Source organism: Bombina bombina, chromosome 9 (genome assembly GCF_027579735.1).
Source record: "Bombina bombina isolate aBomBom1 chromosome 9, aBomBom1.pri, whole genome shotgun sequence".
Taxonomy (NCBI): Eukaryota; Metazoa; Chordata; class Amphibia; order Anura; family Bombinatoridae; genus Bombina; species Bombina bombina.
In genome coordinates, this window is record NC_069507.1 from 100,389,414 (window position 1) to 100,409,184 (window position 19,771).

A 19,771-nucleotide genomic window follows, 5' to 3' on the forward strand; every position below is an offset into this window, starting at 1 on the left:
AGCATGACATTTTAAGCAACTTTCTAATTTACTCCTATTATCAAATGTTCTTCATTCTCTTGGTATCTTTATTTGAAATGCAAGAATGTAAGTTTAGATGCCAGCCCATTTTTGGTGAACAACCTGGGTTGTCCTTGCTGATTGCTGGATAAATTCATCCACCAATAAAAAAGTGCTGTCCAGAGTGCTGAACAAAAAAAAAAAAAAAAAAAAAAAAAGCTTAGATACCTTATTTTTCAAATAAAGATAGCAAGAGACCAAAGACAATTTGATAATAGGAGTAAATTAGAAAGTTGCTTAAAATTGCATGCTTTATCTGAATCACAAAAGAAAAAATTGGGTTCAGTGTCCCTTTAAGTATCCCCAATATGCCAGGTTTTCATTATAGCTGAACTAGAGCACAGGTGAAATAATCAGCTGATCAGTATCCATGGTAACTAACCTGCGCTCAGCCATCAGCTGATTATTTCACATATGATCTAGTTCAGCTATAATAAAAACCTGGCCTGTTAGGGGTAATTGAGGAAATGTAAGTAACACAAATTAAAGTGTATTGCAAAGTTCGCTACTTATGCAGAACTAAATATTTTATAGAGAATTACATTTAGAGTTCACTGTCCCTTTAACCAACTTTTATTTAAAAGGGAGAGTAAACACCTTATAATTACAAGACATTTCTGTTGTGTTACTATAGAATTACATATCAGCCAAGTCTTAACATTTTTAAAACAAATTAAAGGGATATGAAACCCAATTCTTTACTTTCATGATTCAGATAGAGAATACAATTTTAAACAACATTCCAATTTACTTATATTATCTGATTTGCTTCATTCTTTAGATATCTTTGTTGAAGAAAAAGCAATGCACATAGGTGAGCCAATCACACAAGGCATGTTTGTGTAGCCACCAATCAGCAGCTACTGAGCCTATCTAGATATCCTTTTCAACAAAGAGAATGAAGCAAATTAGATAATACAAGTGAATTGAAAAGGTGTTTAAAATTACACGCTGTTTCTAAATCATGACAGGAAAAAAAATGGGTTTCATGTCCCTTTAATGTGCTTTTTTACTGCAATTAGTTTTCAATAGTCAAGCTCCACCCACCATTTGCCTTATTTGGAGGAACCAATCTGGGCTTTAGTTCAAAGACAAAAGGCAAGCCACGGTCATAAATTTAGTGTAAACTGAATTGTTTTGCAGTTGTTTTCTGATCAAGCCAATTAGGAATAAATATGTTGCAGGGTTAGCATGGATAAGTCATGAGGGGACTTTTTAAGTTCTGAGAATTATAAATTGCTCAATTTTCAGAGCTAAATTACATGAAAAGGGGTTAAAATAAATAATGAAAATATATTGCGAAGTTGTTTCATTACACATAACTAAAGATTTTATGTAACAACCTCAAGGCCTTTAATGTCCCTTTAATATTTTTTTTTAAATGTAAATGCTGCTCTTTTATGTGCATGATAGACAAATAGTGTATATAGATGCTTTAAAACAATACAATAATATAAAAAAAATTGTATTAAAAGAATATATTCTACTGCAGCAGTATTCTTTCTACTTGAGAATAAAAGCCTACTGGTATGTTACAGTTAGCAATTATATTTTACTGCTGCAATATAATCTAGTTCCATAACTGTTTAATCATTCCATGCATTTGCAGACAATATGTAGTATATACCATGTGACTTATTCAATTTTTTTCTGTCTAACCTAGTAACCTAGTAACCTAGATAGTTATTATTGGTTGTGTATGTGTATATTGTCTATATATATATAAAGTTATTATTCTTATTATTGATTGTGTATATATTGTGTGTATATATATATATATATATATATATATATATAGTTATTATTGGTTGTGTATATATATATATATATATATATATATTTTGTGTATATATATATATATATATAATATATATATATATATATATATATATTATATAATATATATATATATATATATATATATATATATATATATATATATATATATATAAATAAATACACCCAGGTATTGGATATACCCTGGAGGTTGGAGTGCTGGGCTACCGTTAGTTACTATATATATATATATACAGGTAGTCCCCAGGTTACGAACAAGATAGGTTCTGTAGGTTTGTTCTTAAGTTGAATTTGTATGTAAGTTGGAACAGGCACTTTATTTAGGTGAAACTCTAGCCAAACATTTTTTTAGTTTTGGAAAGCATAGGGAAAAGTTTGTTTTGCTATCTGTGCCCCTGTTCAGAAAATTTCACATCACTTTCTGTCCTTGTGACAATTAGATTTTGAGTATTTTGGTTTATCCTGTAAAGAAGGATTGGCAATAAAGCTCTATTTTCTCTGTTTGTAAGTATGAGTTGTACTTAAGTCAGATGTCTGTAACCCGGGGACTGCCTGTATATACATATAATATGTATAGCTATATATACTTTTGTTCTGCCTTCTTCCAGTAGATTAATATATCAACAGACTCTGAATATTGAAGAAAATTGGCGGACAACTGCGCTTGTTACAGTCATTGGGCTCCATTTGCTATTGGTTTGGGCTGACACGAGTCAACCTTGTTGCGAGCGGACGTCATACGCTCTCCGCATTTAACATTGCTCAAGCATTGCACCAACAATGCTTGTGCAATGCCACCGCTTGCTTGCTGGTGGCCTATCGCTTCTAGCATGGGCTGTTAATCATCCTGATTTGACCTTTTTAGTGGCGGAAAAGTTAAGGAGCAGTGGTCTTAAGACCGCTGTTAATTAACTATAATTTCAGCACGTTTGAAACAACGGGCCTACGAAGCAGCAATCCCTGTCTGGTAAACACATTGTGTAAACAAAATGTCTCTTCTTTGGCACCAGAAAAAATGATAAGATAACTGACTGCAAATGAGGTAAGGATATGTGGCAGGGTTTGGCTTTTTCAGGCTTGGGAAATTTAACTTTAAACAAAATGTGTATTAAGAAAATATTATTTATACTAACATGCTGATCCCTAGTGATCAGCTTTAAAAGGAAATGATACTCACATTTTTTATTTCATGGGTCAGATAGAGCATGCAGTTTTAAACAACTTTCCATTTTATTTCTATTATCAAATTTACTTTGCTCCTTTAGTATTCTTTATTGAAAAGCATACCTAAGTAGACTCAGTACCTAGCTGCACTTACATGCCTTTTGTGATTGGTTTACCAAATGTGTTCAGCTATCTCCCAGTATGCATTGCTGCTCCTTCTACAAAGGATACCAAAAGAATTAAACACATTTGATAATAGTATTAAAATGTAAATTTGTTTATACTTGCATGCTGTATCTGAATTGTGGAAGAAAAAAATATTAATTTGCATGTCCCTTTAAACAACAGTTACTTAATCTGTTATAAACATTATCAGATGTTGTTATATTTTGCCTTCAAAGATACTAACCAGTTCAAAGAGTCCCACCATGGATGGTTTCACTTTTGGTGGTTTTCTATAAAGTAAATAAGAAAATTCGTTATTGCAGAGTGTTTTTTTGTTTGTTTTTTCATTTAAGATTTGATAACCCTTTTTCTGCTGTAAATAATTACCCTAAATGTCAAATTTAACAGAGCAGGTATGATGCATCCTTATATATATATATATAAAGATTAGAACTAATATGTTGTACAGAGGTCTGACGAAGCATCCAATCGTGTTGCGAAACGCGTAAGGCTCCGCCCCCCGCCACACGTAGTGCTCGATACTTCCTGCTCACCGGCTCCTCACAGCACTTTATATTACACATAAACTGTGTGATTGTGCCTGTTTGGTGTCCGTTGTGGAAGTGGGCTTGGATTCTTTTACTTATTGGTGATACATTGAGCAGCTAAATAACGAAGGGTATTTGTGAGCTACAATTGCAGAATGCTGCCCTACTCGTTCGTGCTGCATATTGTGTATACATAGTCAGATGTGCTGACTGTACTTGTTTTCCACATGTATTTTTAATGGTCTATACATATATGTATTAATAAATGTGATTCTTTTTAAACACATTCCACGTATCTAGCCCCTTTCTGCCCTTATACCCCCCTCACGGTCCCCATTGTGGATAAGGATTAGTAATCTACAACAACAACTGGGAAACACAGAGACGTGAATACTACAGCCAAAAGGACCTAATGGGAAGTGGAAAGTGGTGAGCAGAAAGAGAGATCAACTATAACCTGTGTCTTATCTATACCTCATATCGAGTGAGGTCAAATCACGTGAGTGGTTCTACTGCATTTTTATTTAATTACCTATTGATGTAAACAGGCTTCACTAGGAGTGCCCCTTCTTGTGCGCTTCTCTACCCTTTACCATTTCATATCTCTCTCTCTCTCTCTCTCTCTCTCTCTATATATATATATATATATATATATATATATATATATACCACTCTCTCTCTCTCTTTGTCTCTCTCTCTCCCTCTCTCTCTCTCTCTCTCTCTATATATATATATATATATATATATATATATATATATCTCACTCTCTCTTTCTCTCTCTCTCTCTCTCTCTCTCTCTCTCTCTCTCTATATATATATATATATATATATATATATATATATATATATATATATATATATATATCTCACTCTCTCTCTCTCTCTGTGAGCTAGTCATTGACAAATTCAATCAGCAAGTTGTCTGTTTTGCTAGCATTGAAAGATGGGTTCTTTTAATAGATACAATTTTATAATGTAAGATATTTGTTAAAATTAGTTGTATATATTTGCTGTTCCCATTGGAAATAACAGTCATGAATCAAAATCCAATATTTGGCCAAATAAATGTTGGCATAAACAAAATCAAACCAAACGAAACTTTGGGAAAATCTAAAAATAATCTTTTGAAACTAATTGTTCTCCTGTGCACATCTCTAATAAACATAAATGTTCCTATACAATTTTGCTGTAGGTTTTTAACGTTTATCTAAAGAAAAGAAATCTTGTAAATAGGGTGGGCCATAAATATGTTTACTAATGCTGCTTGACTAATGACATTATATCAATGCAATTTCATATCAAAAGTTTACTTACTTTGGTTTTTGTGTTTTTTTTGTCATCTTAGGCATTCCATTTTCAGTAGGTTTTTCATCATCTTGAAAGTGTGGGTTCTCATAGACATTAGCAGGAAATTCATCTAAAGTAATAGAAGCAGTTTTTTAAAGAAATTATTTATAAAAATCATTTAAAATTACATTATGAAAAATGCACTTTTTGGCCTTCTTTAAAGGGATGTTAAACAGTCTACTTCATTGTAGTAACAAAAAAGCACTAAGCATTGGCTTATACTTAAGGGGACACTAAACTCAAAATGTTTCTTCCATGACTCAGTTAGAGAATACAATTTCAACCAATATTCCAATTTACTTTTATTATCAAAGTTGCTTCATTCTTTAGATATTCTTTGTTGAAGAAATAGCAATGCACATGGGTGAGCCAATTACACAAGTCATCTATGTGCAGCCACCAATTAGCAGCCATTGAGCCTATCTAGATATGCTTTTTTAGTAAAGGATATCAAGAGAATGTAGCAAATTAGATAATATCGGTAAATTAGAAAGTTGTTTAGAATTGCATACTATTTCTAAATCCTAAAAGAAAAAAAAATGTGGGTTTCATGTCCCTTTAATAGAAAGCGTTGCAATATGTATTATCCATCATTATAAAAAGGGTTTACCTTTAAATCCTTTTTTTTAACTTTACTTCCTGTCCTCAACAGGAAGGCAAAGGTATAGTGTTTCTTTTGAAGCATTGCTAGGGGACACCATAAAATAACTCAAGTCAGTTTATTGCCCATCATCAATATGGGACTTCTGCTGCAAAAATCATGTGACCTAAAACTTAAGTTTTGCAATGTCTACTTCCTTGTTTAGCTGTGGGCAGGAGCTAGCCTGAGAATTTCTAAGTGCTCATTTTGCAAGAAAATAAATAAAAGTGTTTTGCTTTTTTAACACAATCTGTTTCTTTTTATGTTTACTTTAAGCTAAAGTAAAGTAATAACTGTTATTACTAAAGAAGTACTGTTTTATATCCTTTTAAGTATAGTTCTGCTGGATTTTTTTTTCCAAAAAGTAACAATGCTTTGCACAAATAAATATTTCATGTTTTTAGTACACAGAGGCAATTTTATTATATGTAAAATCTCTATTTTTTTATTTTATAATTTATTGAAAACATGAGATTGTAAAACTGCGCAAATATACCAGAATATAAAATCAAATTAACGTAACTGACATAAAAATTACAATCATCAATTAATTAACTACATTGAACTAATTTTTAGAAAACATCTCAGTCAATAAAATGTTAGCCAACTTGATTAACCAGTTTTCCTAAGGGGCCTAACCTTCCACTCAGGGCCTTGTGTAACGGTGGATTTCATCATTAAGCAACATTATGCAGCATCATTTAATTAACGGGGCAGTTTACTGTAAAATTGGTTTAACCTTAATGTGTTTACAATGACTTCTGATACCAAATGCAGTGAATAAATTAAAGGGACAGTCTACTTGATTTTTTTATGTTTAAAAAGATAGATAACACCTTTATTACTACCCATTCCCCTGCTTTGCATAACCAACATTGTTATATTAATATACTTTCTAACCTCTATATTTGGCCGCCCCTTACCTAAGTGCATTTTATTAGCTTTTTAAATCTTGCAATATAGCCAGACAGTGCTAGTTCATGTGCCATATAGATAACATTGTGCTCACTCCCATGGAGAATAATAAAGGTTATACAAGATCCAGTACTGACTGGCTAAAATGCAATATTGCAAAAAGCACTGAGATAAGGGCCAGTCTGCAGGGACTTAGGTACAGGTAATTCAAAACTGGGGAATAAAGGGCTATTCAAAACTGGGGAATAAAGGGATTATATATCTTTTTAAACAATAACATTTTTCAAGTAGACTGTCCCTTTTTTTGTATACAAAATAACTAGTTTTGCTCTTTTAAACCATAACTCATTAAAGCAGGCTAAACTTGCAAGGAGATCAGACCTCCCTTATCTTATTACTGTATACACACAAATGCTTTGTTATCTTATTTTGAGCCCGTTATCTTATTTCGGCCGTACATCTCTCCCACCTACCACTGGGCGTATACTTTCTTCTGTAGGTTATGTTTTTATAGCTTTTTATAGCCAGTTTTAGAAGTATTAACCAGACATGAAAATGTTTGTATTTCATGATTCAGATAGAGCATACAGTTTTAAACAACTTTCTAATTTACATCTATTATCAATTTGTTTTTGGTCTCTTGGTATCCTTTGTTGAAAAGCAGAGACGTAAGATCGGGAGTGTTCACATGTCTGGAGTACAATATGGCAGCATTTTTGCAAAATTATATTTATTTGCAAGAGCACTAGATGGCAGCACTATTTCCTGCCGTATAGTGATACAGACACCTACCTAGGTATCTTTTTGACAAAGAATATAAAGTCCAAAATCCAGCACCTGGGTATAATAAGAGATAGTGTGCAAGCTACAGGGTTAGCCCCATACCCTTAAAGGGACACTAAACCCAAATTTATTCTTTCATGATTCAGATAGAGCATGACATTTTAAGCAACTTTCTAATTGACTCCTATTATCAATTTTTCTTCGTTCTCTTGCTATCTTTATTTTAAAAGCAGGAATGTAAATCTTAGCAGCCAACCCATTTTAGGTTCAGCACCATGGATAGCGCTTGCTTATTGGAGGCTTACATTTACCCACCAATAAACAAGCATAACCCAGGTTCTCAACCAAAAATGGGCCGGCTCCTATGCATCACATTCCTGCTTTTTAAATAAAGATAGCAAGAGAACGAAGAAAAATTAGTAATAGGAGTAAATTAGAAAGTTGCTTAAAATTGCATGGTCTATCTGAATCATGAAAGTGTCCCTTTAACTTCCATGTATATCAATAGTAGCAGCACCACCAGAAAGATATGTTGGCTTAATAAATATTTTTTATTTCTTCAACAAAGAATAATATGTGAACAAAGCAAATTTTTTTTAAATGGAATACTATGTCTGAATTACAAAATATGTTTTGGGGGGGGGGTTCATATACCATTAATTAACAAATATGGCTGGTATATGAGTTAGACAGTTACTATAAACCCAGAACATTTGTGCCAGAGTATTTCTCCAGATGCTGCATCTATACATTTTTTCTCTGTAAGGTTCTACCACATTGTAACCTAGATAGCTCTAGATTTTAAAGGGACATTAAATACTCAATAAATGCTAGGTAGAATGATGCATTCAATGAAAAGATTAGTCTGGGAATAATGAAAATAAAGTTTCATTAGTTGTTTAAATATTGAAAAAAAAAAGTAAAATTGTAGTGTCTATAAAGCAATGGGAGCTGCCATTTTGTAACTTTCTTTCTCTGCTGTGGCCAATTAGGGACAGTTATAAATAGGTCACTAGAGTGTGCAGCCAATGGCTGTGTGGAATATAACAGTGCTCTGCATTTCCATTTCTAATAGGAACTGAAATGCTCACAATTTCAGAATGAGAATACAGTAAATAGGGACAAAATTAATAATGAAAGTATATTGCAAAGATAATTTAATTATACAATATATTATTTTATATTACCATCTCAAAGAGTTTAATGTCCCTTTAAAGCTTGTTATCTTTTGTTGCTCATTCAGCAAAGAATAACAAGAGAATGAAGCAAAAATGATAAAAGAATCAAATTGGAAAGTTATTTAGAATTGAATGTTCTATCTGAATCAAGAAAGAAAAAATGGGGCTTTTATTTCTTTTTATAAGCAGCAAAGTCAAATTAGTAGAAGAAGCTGTTTTATTGGTTTCACCCGCTTCCTTTATATTTTTTTTTTAGCTATGACAAGGCGTGAGTGTTGTGCAAGGCAGCTGTGTGTAAATTGGATCTTTGATTTTATATGTAATGCTTTAGGATAAGAGCGTGGGAGCATATATATATATACACAAATAGCCAATCTACTAAGCTTCATTGAAAAATGCCACAAGATCAATAACTAGATATGTGCATTTCGTTTCGTTCCGAATTTAAATTCGGACAAATTTGTCAAATTCGGAGATTCGGATCGATTCGAATTTCCGAATTACAGTTGCACCGAATCCAATGAATAAATCCGAATTAGTTTGGATTTATTTGTAACATTCGGATGGCCATGGTCTAATCAAAATTACACTAGTATTGTACTGTATATTAGGTTATATCACTCTGCTATGGGTTACACCTAATATTACAGTACATAATACTAGTCTAATACACAGCACATCCCACCTAACACATACCGAACTTCCGAATTTACGAATCGAATCCGAACCGAATACATCCAAATTTATTCGAATCCAAATGAATCTGAACAAATTCGAAACGAATGCATTTGAATGTATCCAAATTTGAATCGACCCGAAAACGAAATTTGAAAATATCCGAAACAAATTTTTTCGCCGCGCACAAGTCTATCAATAACCTCAGAAACTGCTGAAAAATGAATGTGCACAAATGTAATATTATTTTAAAACAACTGTGACTTACCAACTATGTGTGTTTCGATTTTCTTTGGGTCCACCACTACTTCCTTCATTTTAAAGTTAAAGTATTCAGATCTGTTTGAAAAAAAAAAATACACGTCAGGCTTGCTATGTCTCTCATTTTAGGGGACGTAGGGGAAAGCTAAGCGATTGGGTCCATGCAATACTAATGAGACTACTAATTACATAATCCCAAGATGAATTGCTATTGAGGCAGGTTCTATAACAGAAAACAGGACAGTTGTCTTTTATTTTTTTAGTAATTAAAATAATTTGAAATATTAGGAATGCTGCTAATTTTTGAAGAAAAACTAGTAATTTAACTTTATAGCATGAAGCATAACAAAAAATTAATCAGTCTGACAAATTGTTTTAAGGGAACAGTAACATCTTGTAATTATCAGAAATTTCTTTTATGTTGCTATAAAATAACATATTAGCCAAGTCTATATATTAAATATTAAAGCCTAAATCCACCCTCCATTTGTCTTATTTGGAGGAGCCAATCTGAGCTTGAGGCTACAGGCATCAAGGCTAGCCACAGTCATTATGTTAGTATACAATGCATTGCTTTACAGTTATCTGCTAATCTGTTTAAGGAAAGATATGTAGCATGGTTAACCTTAAGAAGTCAGAAGTGTAACAAGTCAGGATGAGAATTAGAAATACAAACATTTTCAGAGTTTAATTGCATGAAAGTGGGGAGGGGTTAAACAATGAAACTCTATTGCAAAGTTATTTAATTTAAAGGGACATTAAAGGGATATTAAATCTAAATTTTCTCTTTCATTATTCAGCATTTTAAGCAACTTTTAAATTTTACCCCTATTATAACATTTTCTTCATTCTCTTGGTGTCTTTATTTGCAAAGCAAGATTTTAAGCTTAGGAGGCAGACCATTTTTGGTTCAGCACCTGGGTAGTGCTTGCTGATTGGTGTAGCCACCAATCAGCAAGCTTACATTCAAATAAAGATACCAAGAGAACAAAGAAAAATTAATATTAGGAGTAAATTAGAAAGTTTCTTAAAATTGAATGCTCCATCTGAATCATGAAAGAAAAAATGTGGGTTCAATATCCATTTAACATATAAATTTCAAAGTATTTACTGTCCCTTTAATTGTGCTTTCCCTTTAGCGCCCATGAAGTTTTAAGAGGCCATTCAGATTCTGCAAACCTAGGGCGCGATCCGATATCGATCGCAGTTTGCGGCGCAAGCGAGGGAACCGGCGTCGCCCGCAGTTTCAGCTCGCAACTCGAGCTATCCCATATAGGTCGCCGTCAGATGCTAACGTGCCGTAAGTCTGACAAACCAGCGATGTCCAGAAATCTGCGTAAGTACAAATTTCTGGCATCGCCAGTGACTTGCGGCACGTTAGAATCTGCCGGCGCCTATAAAACCTGACTAAAGTCTAAAACACCCGCACTGTCTAACACGCCTCCCTAACATAGCCCGCACTGTCTAACACGCCTCCCTAACATAGCCCGCACTGTCTAACCCTCTATCCGCTATCCCCCCTCACTAGCCTAACAATAAAAATGCTATTAACCCCTAAACCGCCGCTCCTTTACCCCGCCGCAACCTAATAAAGTTATTAACCCCTAAACCGCCGCTCCCGTACCCCGCCGCCAGCTATATTATCTATATTAACCCTAAGTATATTATAGTTAATATAGGTATTACATTATATATATTAACTATATTAACCCTAATTATATTCGGGTTAATATAGTTAATATAGTTACTATAGTATTTATATTAACTATATTAACTCTATCTAACCCTAACTAAATTTATATTAAATTAATCTAATTCATTTATAAACTAAAATATTCCTATTTAAATCTAAATACTTACCTATAAAATAAACCCTAAGATAGCTACAATATAATTAATAATTACATTGTAGCTATGTTAGGGTTAATATTTATTTTACAGGTAAATTGTTAATTATTTTAACTAGGTATAATAGATATTAAATAGTTATTAACTATTTAATATCTACCTAGTTAAAATAATTACCCAATTACCTGTAAAATAAATCCTAACCTAAGTTACAAATACACCTACACTATCAATAAATTTAATAAACTACAAACATCTATCTAAAAATACAATTAAATTAACTAAACTAAATTACAAAAAAAAAAAAAACACTAAATTACAAAAAATAAAAAAAAGATTACAAGATATTTAAGCTAATTACACCTATTCTAAGCCCCCTAATAAAATAATAAACCCCCAAAATAAAAAAAATTCCCTGCCCTATTCTAAATTAAACAAATTTCAAAGCTCTTTACCTTACCAGCCCTTAAAAGGGCCTTTTGTGGGGGCATGCCCCAAAGAATTCAGCTCTTTTGCATACAACAAATACAATACCCCCCCCCCATTACAACCCACCACCCACATACCCCTATTCTAAACCCACCCAAACCCCCCTTAAAAAAGCCTAACACTACCCCCCTGAAGATCTCCCTACCTTGTCTTCACCACACCGGGCCGAACTCCTGATCCGATCCGGGCGATGTCTTCCTTCAAGCGGCAAAGAAGAATTCTTCCTCCGGCGACGTCTTCCTCCAAGCGGCAGCAAAGTCTTCATTCTTCCGGCGGCATCTTCAATCTTCTTTCTTCGCTCCGCCGCCGCGGAGCATCCATCCCGGCCGACTGCTGAACTTGGAATGAGGTACCTTTAAATGACGTCATCCAAGATGGCGTCCGCCGAATTCCGATTGGCTGATAGGATTCTATCAGCCAATCGGAATTAAGTTAAAAAAATCTGATTGGCTGATTGAATCAGCCAATCAGATTCAAGTTCAATCCGATTGGCTGATCCAATCAGCCAATCAGATTGAGCTCGCATTCTATTGGCTGATCGGAACAGCCAATAGAATGCGAGCTCAATCTGATTGGCTGATTGGATCAGCCAATCGGATTGAACTTGAATCTGATTGGCTGATTCAATCAGCCAATCAGATTTTTTTAACTTAATTCCGATTGGCTGATAGAATCCTATCAGCCAATCGGAATTCGGCGGACGCCATCTTGGATGACGTCATTTAAAGGTACCTCATTCCAAGTTCAGCAGTCGGCCGGGATGGATGCTCCGCGGCGGCGGAGCGAAGAAAGAAGATTGAAGATGCCGCCGGAAGAATGAAGACTTTGCTGCCGCTTGGAGGAAGACGTCGCCGGAGGAAGAATTCTTCTTTGCCGCTTGGAGGATGACATCGCCGGAGGAAGAATTCTTCTTTGCCGCTTGGAGGAAGACATCGCCCGGATCGGATCAGGAGTTCGGCCCGGTGTGGTGAAGACAAGGTAGGGAGATCTTCAGGGGGGTAGTGTTAGGCTTTTTTAAGGGGGGTTTGGGTGGGTTTAGAATAGGGGTATGTGGGTGGTGGGTTGTAATGGGGGGGGTATTGTATTTGTTGTATGCAAAAGAGCTGAATTCTTTGGGGCATGCCCCACAAAAGGCCCTTTTAAGGGCTGGTAAGGTAAAGAGCTTTGAAATTTGTTGAATTTAGAATAGGGCAGGGAATTTTTTTTATTTTGGGGGTTTATTATTTTATTAGGGGGCTTAGAATAGGTGTAATTAGCTTAAATATCTTGTAATCTTTTTTTTATTTTTTGTAATTTAGTGTTTGTTTTTTTTTTGTAATTTAGTTTAGTTAATTTAATTGTATTTTTAGATAGATGTTTGTAGTTTATTAAATTTATTGATAGTGTAGGTGTATTTGTAACTTAGGTTAGGATTTATTTTACAGGTAATTGGGTAATTATTTTAACTAGGTAGATATTAAATAGTTAATAACTATTTAATATCTATTATACCTAGTTAAAATAATTAACAATTTACCTGTAAAATAAATATTAACCCTAACATAGCTACAATGTAATTATTAATTATATTGTAGCTATCTTAGGGTTTATTTTATAGGTAAGTATTTAGATTTAAATAGGAATATTTTAGTTTATAAATGAATTAGATTAATTTAATATAAATTTAGTTAGGGTTAGATAGAGTTAATATAGTTAATATAAATACTATAGTAACTATATTAACTATATTAACCCGAATATAATTAGGGTTAATATAGTTAATATATATAATGTAATACCTATATTAACTATAATATACTTAGGGTTAATATAGATAATATAGCTGGCGGCGGGGTAGGTAGATTAAATTAGGGGTTAATCATTTTAATAGAGATGGCGGCGGTGTAAGGGGCTTATATTAGGGGTTAATAATTTTTATATAGGTGGCGGCGGTGTAAGGGGTCAGATTAGGGGATAGATAAGGTAGATGGCGGCGGTTTTAGAGGCTCACAGTAGGGGGTTAGTTTATGTAGATGGCGGCGGGGTCCGGGAGCGGCGGTTTAGGGGGTAATAACTTTATTAGGGATTTCGGGGGGGGGGGGGGGGATCGCGGTTGACAGGGAGATAGACATTGCGCATGCGTTAGGTGTTAGGTTTATTTTAGCAGATCGCGGTTGACAGGGAGATAGACATTGCGCATGCGTTAGGTGTTAGGTTTATTTTCTAGTTAGTTTAGGGAGTTACGGGGCTCCAATAGTCAGCGTAAGGCTTCTTACGGCTGCTTTTTGTGGCGAGGTGAAAATGGAGTAAGTTTTCTCCATTTTCGCCACGTAAGTCCTTACGCTGCATATTGGATACCAAACTGCGCGGGTTTGGTATACCTGCCTATGGCCCAAAAAACTGCGGGCGACGGCAGAAATATACGCGCGTAACTTCTAGGTTACGCCGTATATAGGATACCAAATCCGCGCAAATATTGGCGTCGCCGGCTTTTGCGGGCGACGATTTATATCGGATCGAACCCCTAATCAGTGCATTACTCACATTATCGGAAAAGATCTAACATTTTATGTTTTTTTTTTTGTTTTTTTTTAGAAAACGTGAGAAGAGCATAGCATTTCTTGCACAAAAACTACAATATACTGTATTTCTGTAACATAGTTAAAAATTAAAAAGTCTTGACTTTTGTTCATATAGTCTTCATGCCAAAATGAAAAACAACAAAATAGAAAGAAAAACATTTAAAACTGCTTGTTTAAATCTGAGACATTTAAATCAATATTACTATGTTATGATTTGAGGATTATAGAATAATAAATCATAGTATATTTACATACATGAGTAGACAAATAGAGAAACAACATATCAAATATACTTTTTAGCATTATGCAAACCTTTTATATTTAAACTAGGCGATAAGTCTGCCCAGAGGGCAGTCTATGTTTAGAAAATTACAAACCCCCAAGCTAAAATTACAGAAACAAATAAACAAAGCTATCCAAAATAAAAAATTTAAACCTAAACTAATACCCCTATAAAAATAAAAAATCCCCCCCCCCAAATCTAATATGAAACTACCAATAGCCCTTAAAAGGGCCTTTTGTTAGGGCATTGCCTTTAGTTAAACAGCTCTTTTACTTAAAACAAATACCAATTACCCCCTAACAGTAAACCCCCCCACAATAAAAAAACTAAATCTAAAAAAACCTAAGCTACCCATTGCCCCTAAAGGGGCATTTGTATGGGCATTGCCCTTAAATGGGCATTCAGCTCTTTTACTGCCCTTAAAATGGCAATCAGCTCTTTTACAGCCCATTAAATCCCTAATCTTAAAAATAAAAAAAATTAAAAAAAATCCTAAAACTAAGCCCCAAATAGGTACTCACCGTTCCTGAAGTCTGGCAGATGTCTTCTTCCAGGCGGCTCCATCATCTTCTATCTTCATCCAGAGCAAAGGCGGCACGGAGCGGTCTTCCCCAATGTGCGGATCTGGAGCGGCGGTCCTCAGCGGGGATTCTCAGTGTTGGTCTTCAGCGTCGGTGATCCTCAGCGGCGTGGAGGCTCCTCTTCATCCGATCTCCGGCGTACACTAAAAATTGAATGGAAGGTACCGCAATCAATTTGGGGTACTTTGCATTCCTATTGACTAAAATTTTTAAATCAGCCAATAAGATTAGAGCTACTAAAATCCTATTGGCTGTTCAAATCAGCCAATAAGATTTCAGTAGCTCTCATCCTATTGGCTGATTTCAAAATGTCAGCCAATAGGAAGGCAAGTTACCCCAATAAATATGGGGTACCTTGCATTCAATCTTCCGTGTGCGACTGAATATCGCATGAAGAGGAGCCTTCACTCTGATGAGGACTGCTGCCGCTAAAGACCGCCGCTGAGGACCGCCACTGAGAACTGCTTCTGAGGACTTCCGCTGAGGATCCGTGCATTGGAGAAGCCAGCTCCTCACCTCCACTCTGCCCCGCCTTCGTTCCGGAAGACGATAGAAGATGATGGAGGACTTCAGGAACGGTAAGTACCTATTTGGGGGTTAGATTTTTTTTAAGATTATGGATTTAATGGGCTTGTAAAAAGAGCTAAATGCCCTTTTAAGGGCAATGCCCATACAAATGCCTCTTTAGGGGTAATGGGTAGTTTACATTTATTTTTAGTTTTTAGTGTTAGTTTTTTTATTTTGTTTTTTTTTTTAAATGTAAAAGAGCTGTTTAACTTAGGGCAATGCACTACTTTTAAGGGCTATTGGTAGTTTAGTTTAGATTAGGGGGTGTTTTTATTTTGGGGGGTTCTTTTTTATTTTCATAAGGATTAGGTTTAATTTTTTTATTTTTGATAATTTTGTTTATTATTTTCTGTAATTTTAGAGTTTTTTATTTTTTGTAATTTTAGAGGTTTTTTTGTAATTTAATGTTAGGTTTTATTATTTTAATTGTAACTTAGTATTGGGGTTAATTTAGGGGGTGTTAGGTTAGGGGGCTTAGTAATTAAATTAGTTATTTGCGTTGTGAGGGGTTGGCGGTTTAGGAGTTAATAGGTTAATTAGGTCTATTGCGATGTGGGGGTTGGCGGTTTAGGGGTTAATATTTAAATATTGTTATTTGCTGATTAGGGGTTAATTACTTTATTATTTTGTGATGTGGGGGTTAGCGGTTTAGGTGTTTGTTAATACTTTGTGCGGGAGGTTAGGTTTTTTTTTGTTATACTTCGTGCGGGCAGTTAGTTTTTTTGTTATGTTCTGCGGGTGGTTACGTGGTTTTTTTTTTTAATTTCTTGCGGGTGGTTACGTGTTTTTTCGTTATTTTGTGCGGGAGGATGCGTGTTTTTTTTTTAAGTCTTCGTTTGCCTACCGCAGGTAGATTCCTGCGGTGGATTCTTTCACCACCCTGCCATTTTCGGAATCCAGGTGGATTCTTTTGGCTAAGCGCGCAGCCAACATTCTTTTGGCTGCCTTGCGCAGTAACTGGCGACACTGACGCACACGTTACAAACGCGATTATAGTATATATTGTTGGTTCCTTACCAGATAGAGAATGTAAACTTAATTCCTATACAATAGTGGAAATCTATCCCAATATCAAAGATCATACAGAAATACCATTTTTTTTCTACAATACAACACCATGTGGTTTATATATATATATATATATATATATATATATACACACAGTTGTTCTCATAAGTTTACATACCCTGGCAGAATTTATGATTTCTTGGCCATTTTTCAGAGAATATGAATGATAACACAAAAACTTTTCTTTCACTCATGGTTAGTGTTTGGCTGAAGCCATTTATTATCAATCAACTGTGTTCACTCTTTTTAAATCATAATGACAACAGAAACTACCCAAATTACCCTGATCGAACGTTTACATACCCCAGTTCTTAATTCTATTTATTGCCCCCTTTAACCTCAATGACAGCTTGAAGTCTTTTGTGGTATTTGTGGATGAGGCTCTTTATCTTCTCAGATGGTAAAGCTGCCTATTCTTCCTGGCAAAAAGCCTCCAGTTCCTGTAAATTCTTGGGCTGTCTTGCATGAACTGCACGTTTGAGATCTCCCCAGAGTGGCTCAATGATATTGAGGTCAGGAGACTGAGATGGCAACTCCACAACCTTCACTTTATTCTGCTGTAGCCAATGACAGGTCGATTTGTGTTTAGGATCATTGTCATGTTGGAATGTCCCAGTACGTCCCATGCGCAGCTTCCAGGCTGATGAATGCAAAATTTCCTCCAGTATTTTTTATAACATACTGCATTCATGTTGCCATCAATTCTGACTACATTTTCTGTGCCTTTGTAGCTCACACATCCCCAAAACATCAGCGATCCACCTCCATGTTTCACAGTAGGAATGGTGTACCTTTTATCATAGGCCTTGTTGACTCCTCTCCAAATGTAGCGTTTATGGTTGTGGCCATAAAGCTCAATTTTGCTCTCATCACTCCAAATGACTGTGCCAGAAGGTTTGAGGCTTGTCTCTGTGCTGTTTGGCAAATTGTAAGCAGATTACTTTGTGGCATTTGCGTAGTAATGGCTTTCTTCTGGCGACTCGACCATGCAGCCCATCTTTCTTCAAGTGCCTCCTTATTGTGCATCTTGAAACAGCCACACCACATGTTTTCAGAGAGTCCTGTATTTCACATGAAGTTATTTGTGGGTTTATCTTTGCATCCCAAACAATTTTCCTGGCAGTTGTGGCTGAAATTTTAATTGGTCTACCTGACCATGGTTTGGTTTCAACAGAACCCCTGATTTTCCTCTTCTTGATTAGAGTTTGAACACTGCTGATTAGCATTCTCAATTCCTTGGATATCTTTTTATATCCCTTTCCTGTTTTATACAGTTCAACTACCTTTTCCTGCAGATCCTTTGACAATTATTTTGCTTTCCCCATGACTCAGAATCCAGAAACGTCGGTGCAGCACTGGATGACAGATGCAAGGGTCTGTCAGGAGTCCAGAAACTCATTGACCTTTTATACACACATACTAATTACAAGCAAACAGATCACAGGTGAGGATGGTTACCTTTAATAGCCTTTTAAACCCCTTTGTGTTAACTTGTGTGCATGTTATCAGGCCAAAATCACCAGGGTATGTAAACTTTTGACCAGGGTCATTTGGGTAGTTTCTGTTGTCATTATGATTTAAAAAGAGTAAACACAGTTGATTGATAATAAATGGCTTCAGCCAAACACTAACCATGAGTGAAAGAAAAGATTTTGTGTTATCATTCATATATATATATATATATATATATATATATATATCAGGGAATTTAAAGGGACATGAAACCCAGAATTTTGCTTTCATGATTCAGATAGAGAACACAATTTGAAACAACATTACAATTGACTTATATTATCTAATTTGCTTTATTCTTTAGATATCTTTGTTGAAGAAATAGCACATGCACATGGATGAGCCAATCACACAAGACATCTATGTGCAGCCACCAATCAGCAGCTACTAAGCCTATTTAGATATCATTTTCAACAAAGCATATCAAGAGAATGAAGCAAATTAGATAGTAGAAGTAAATCTGAAAGTTTTTTTTTTCTTTAAATTGTATACTCTTTCTAAATCACAAGATAAAAAAATGTGGGTTTCACGTCACTTTAACAATTTTTCTCCAATTGTTTTTGTTTATCATACTGGCGGTACATTTATACCACAAAGGAGAATCCGAGGACCACTGTTGTTGTCATAGATACCTTTTCTAGCAATCTAGCAGCTGGCTTTTCATTTCACTATTACAAATATCAGGCTCATAATGGTAAGGTTGTGGTTTTCTTGACTTTGGTGATGGAGCTAAGAAGCTTTGCAATGTCAAATATTAAAATGATAGATTGGCCTGCTGGATGGTAGCAGATTGTTCCGGACCCCTTATGAGGCCCTTTTATTTTGAGAGTGTTACAGAATATTGGATATTCCACTTATTCAGAGAGTCTCCATACAAGGCACAATTATAGCAACCCTTCTTGTTATTTGTCTTGCAATTTGAAAATAACAGCCTGGATATTATAGAGATTTGTTGACTCATAAGACTTATATGTTGGTAGTGGTACCTCCTGCTAGCGATCTTACAGTTGTGGAGATTATTTTTAAGATTTTTTGCTAATAAATATACTTTAAACAAAGGCCTCTGGTACATCCAATAAAATACACAATGGCCTGCTCCACATAAGTAAATATTTGGACATTCAAAATGATACTGTGGAGACAATGGTCTTGAATGGATTTGATCAACAATCTATATGCTATGCTATATAGAGTTTTTCCAGATGTGGGACCATTGTTTTGCAAGTCACAAGTCTCGAGTCTTTGTATTCAAGTCTCAAGTCAAGTCCTGAGTCAACAGAGGCAAGTCTCAAGTCACATCCCAAGTCAAGACAGACAAGTCAAGTTGCA

General features: G+C 35.0%; 1 protein-coding gene across 1 annotated transcript in view; it reads right to left on the reverse strand.

The window, feature by feature from the left end:
• Window positions 1–19,771, reverse strand: part of LOC128639982 (ATP-dependent translocase ABCB1-like) — a 111,064-nt gene that overhangs the window by 79,696 nt on the left and 11,597 nt on the right. The window contains exons 2-4 of the mRNA XM_053692273.1: window positions 9,541–9,611; window positions 5,049–5,151; window positions 3,431–3,476 (exon numbers count right to left, since the gene is read on the reverse strand). Coding sequence (XP_053548248.1) covers window positions 3,431–3,476; window positions 5,049–5,151; window positions 9,541–9,589 — 198 coding nt within the window. The 5' untranslated portion in view covers window positions 9,590–9,611. The remainder of the gene's footprint in view (window positions 1–3,430; window positions 3,477–5,048; window positions 5,152–9,540; window positions 9,612–19,771) is intronic.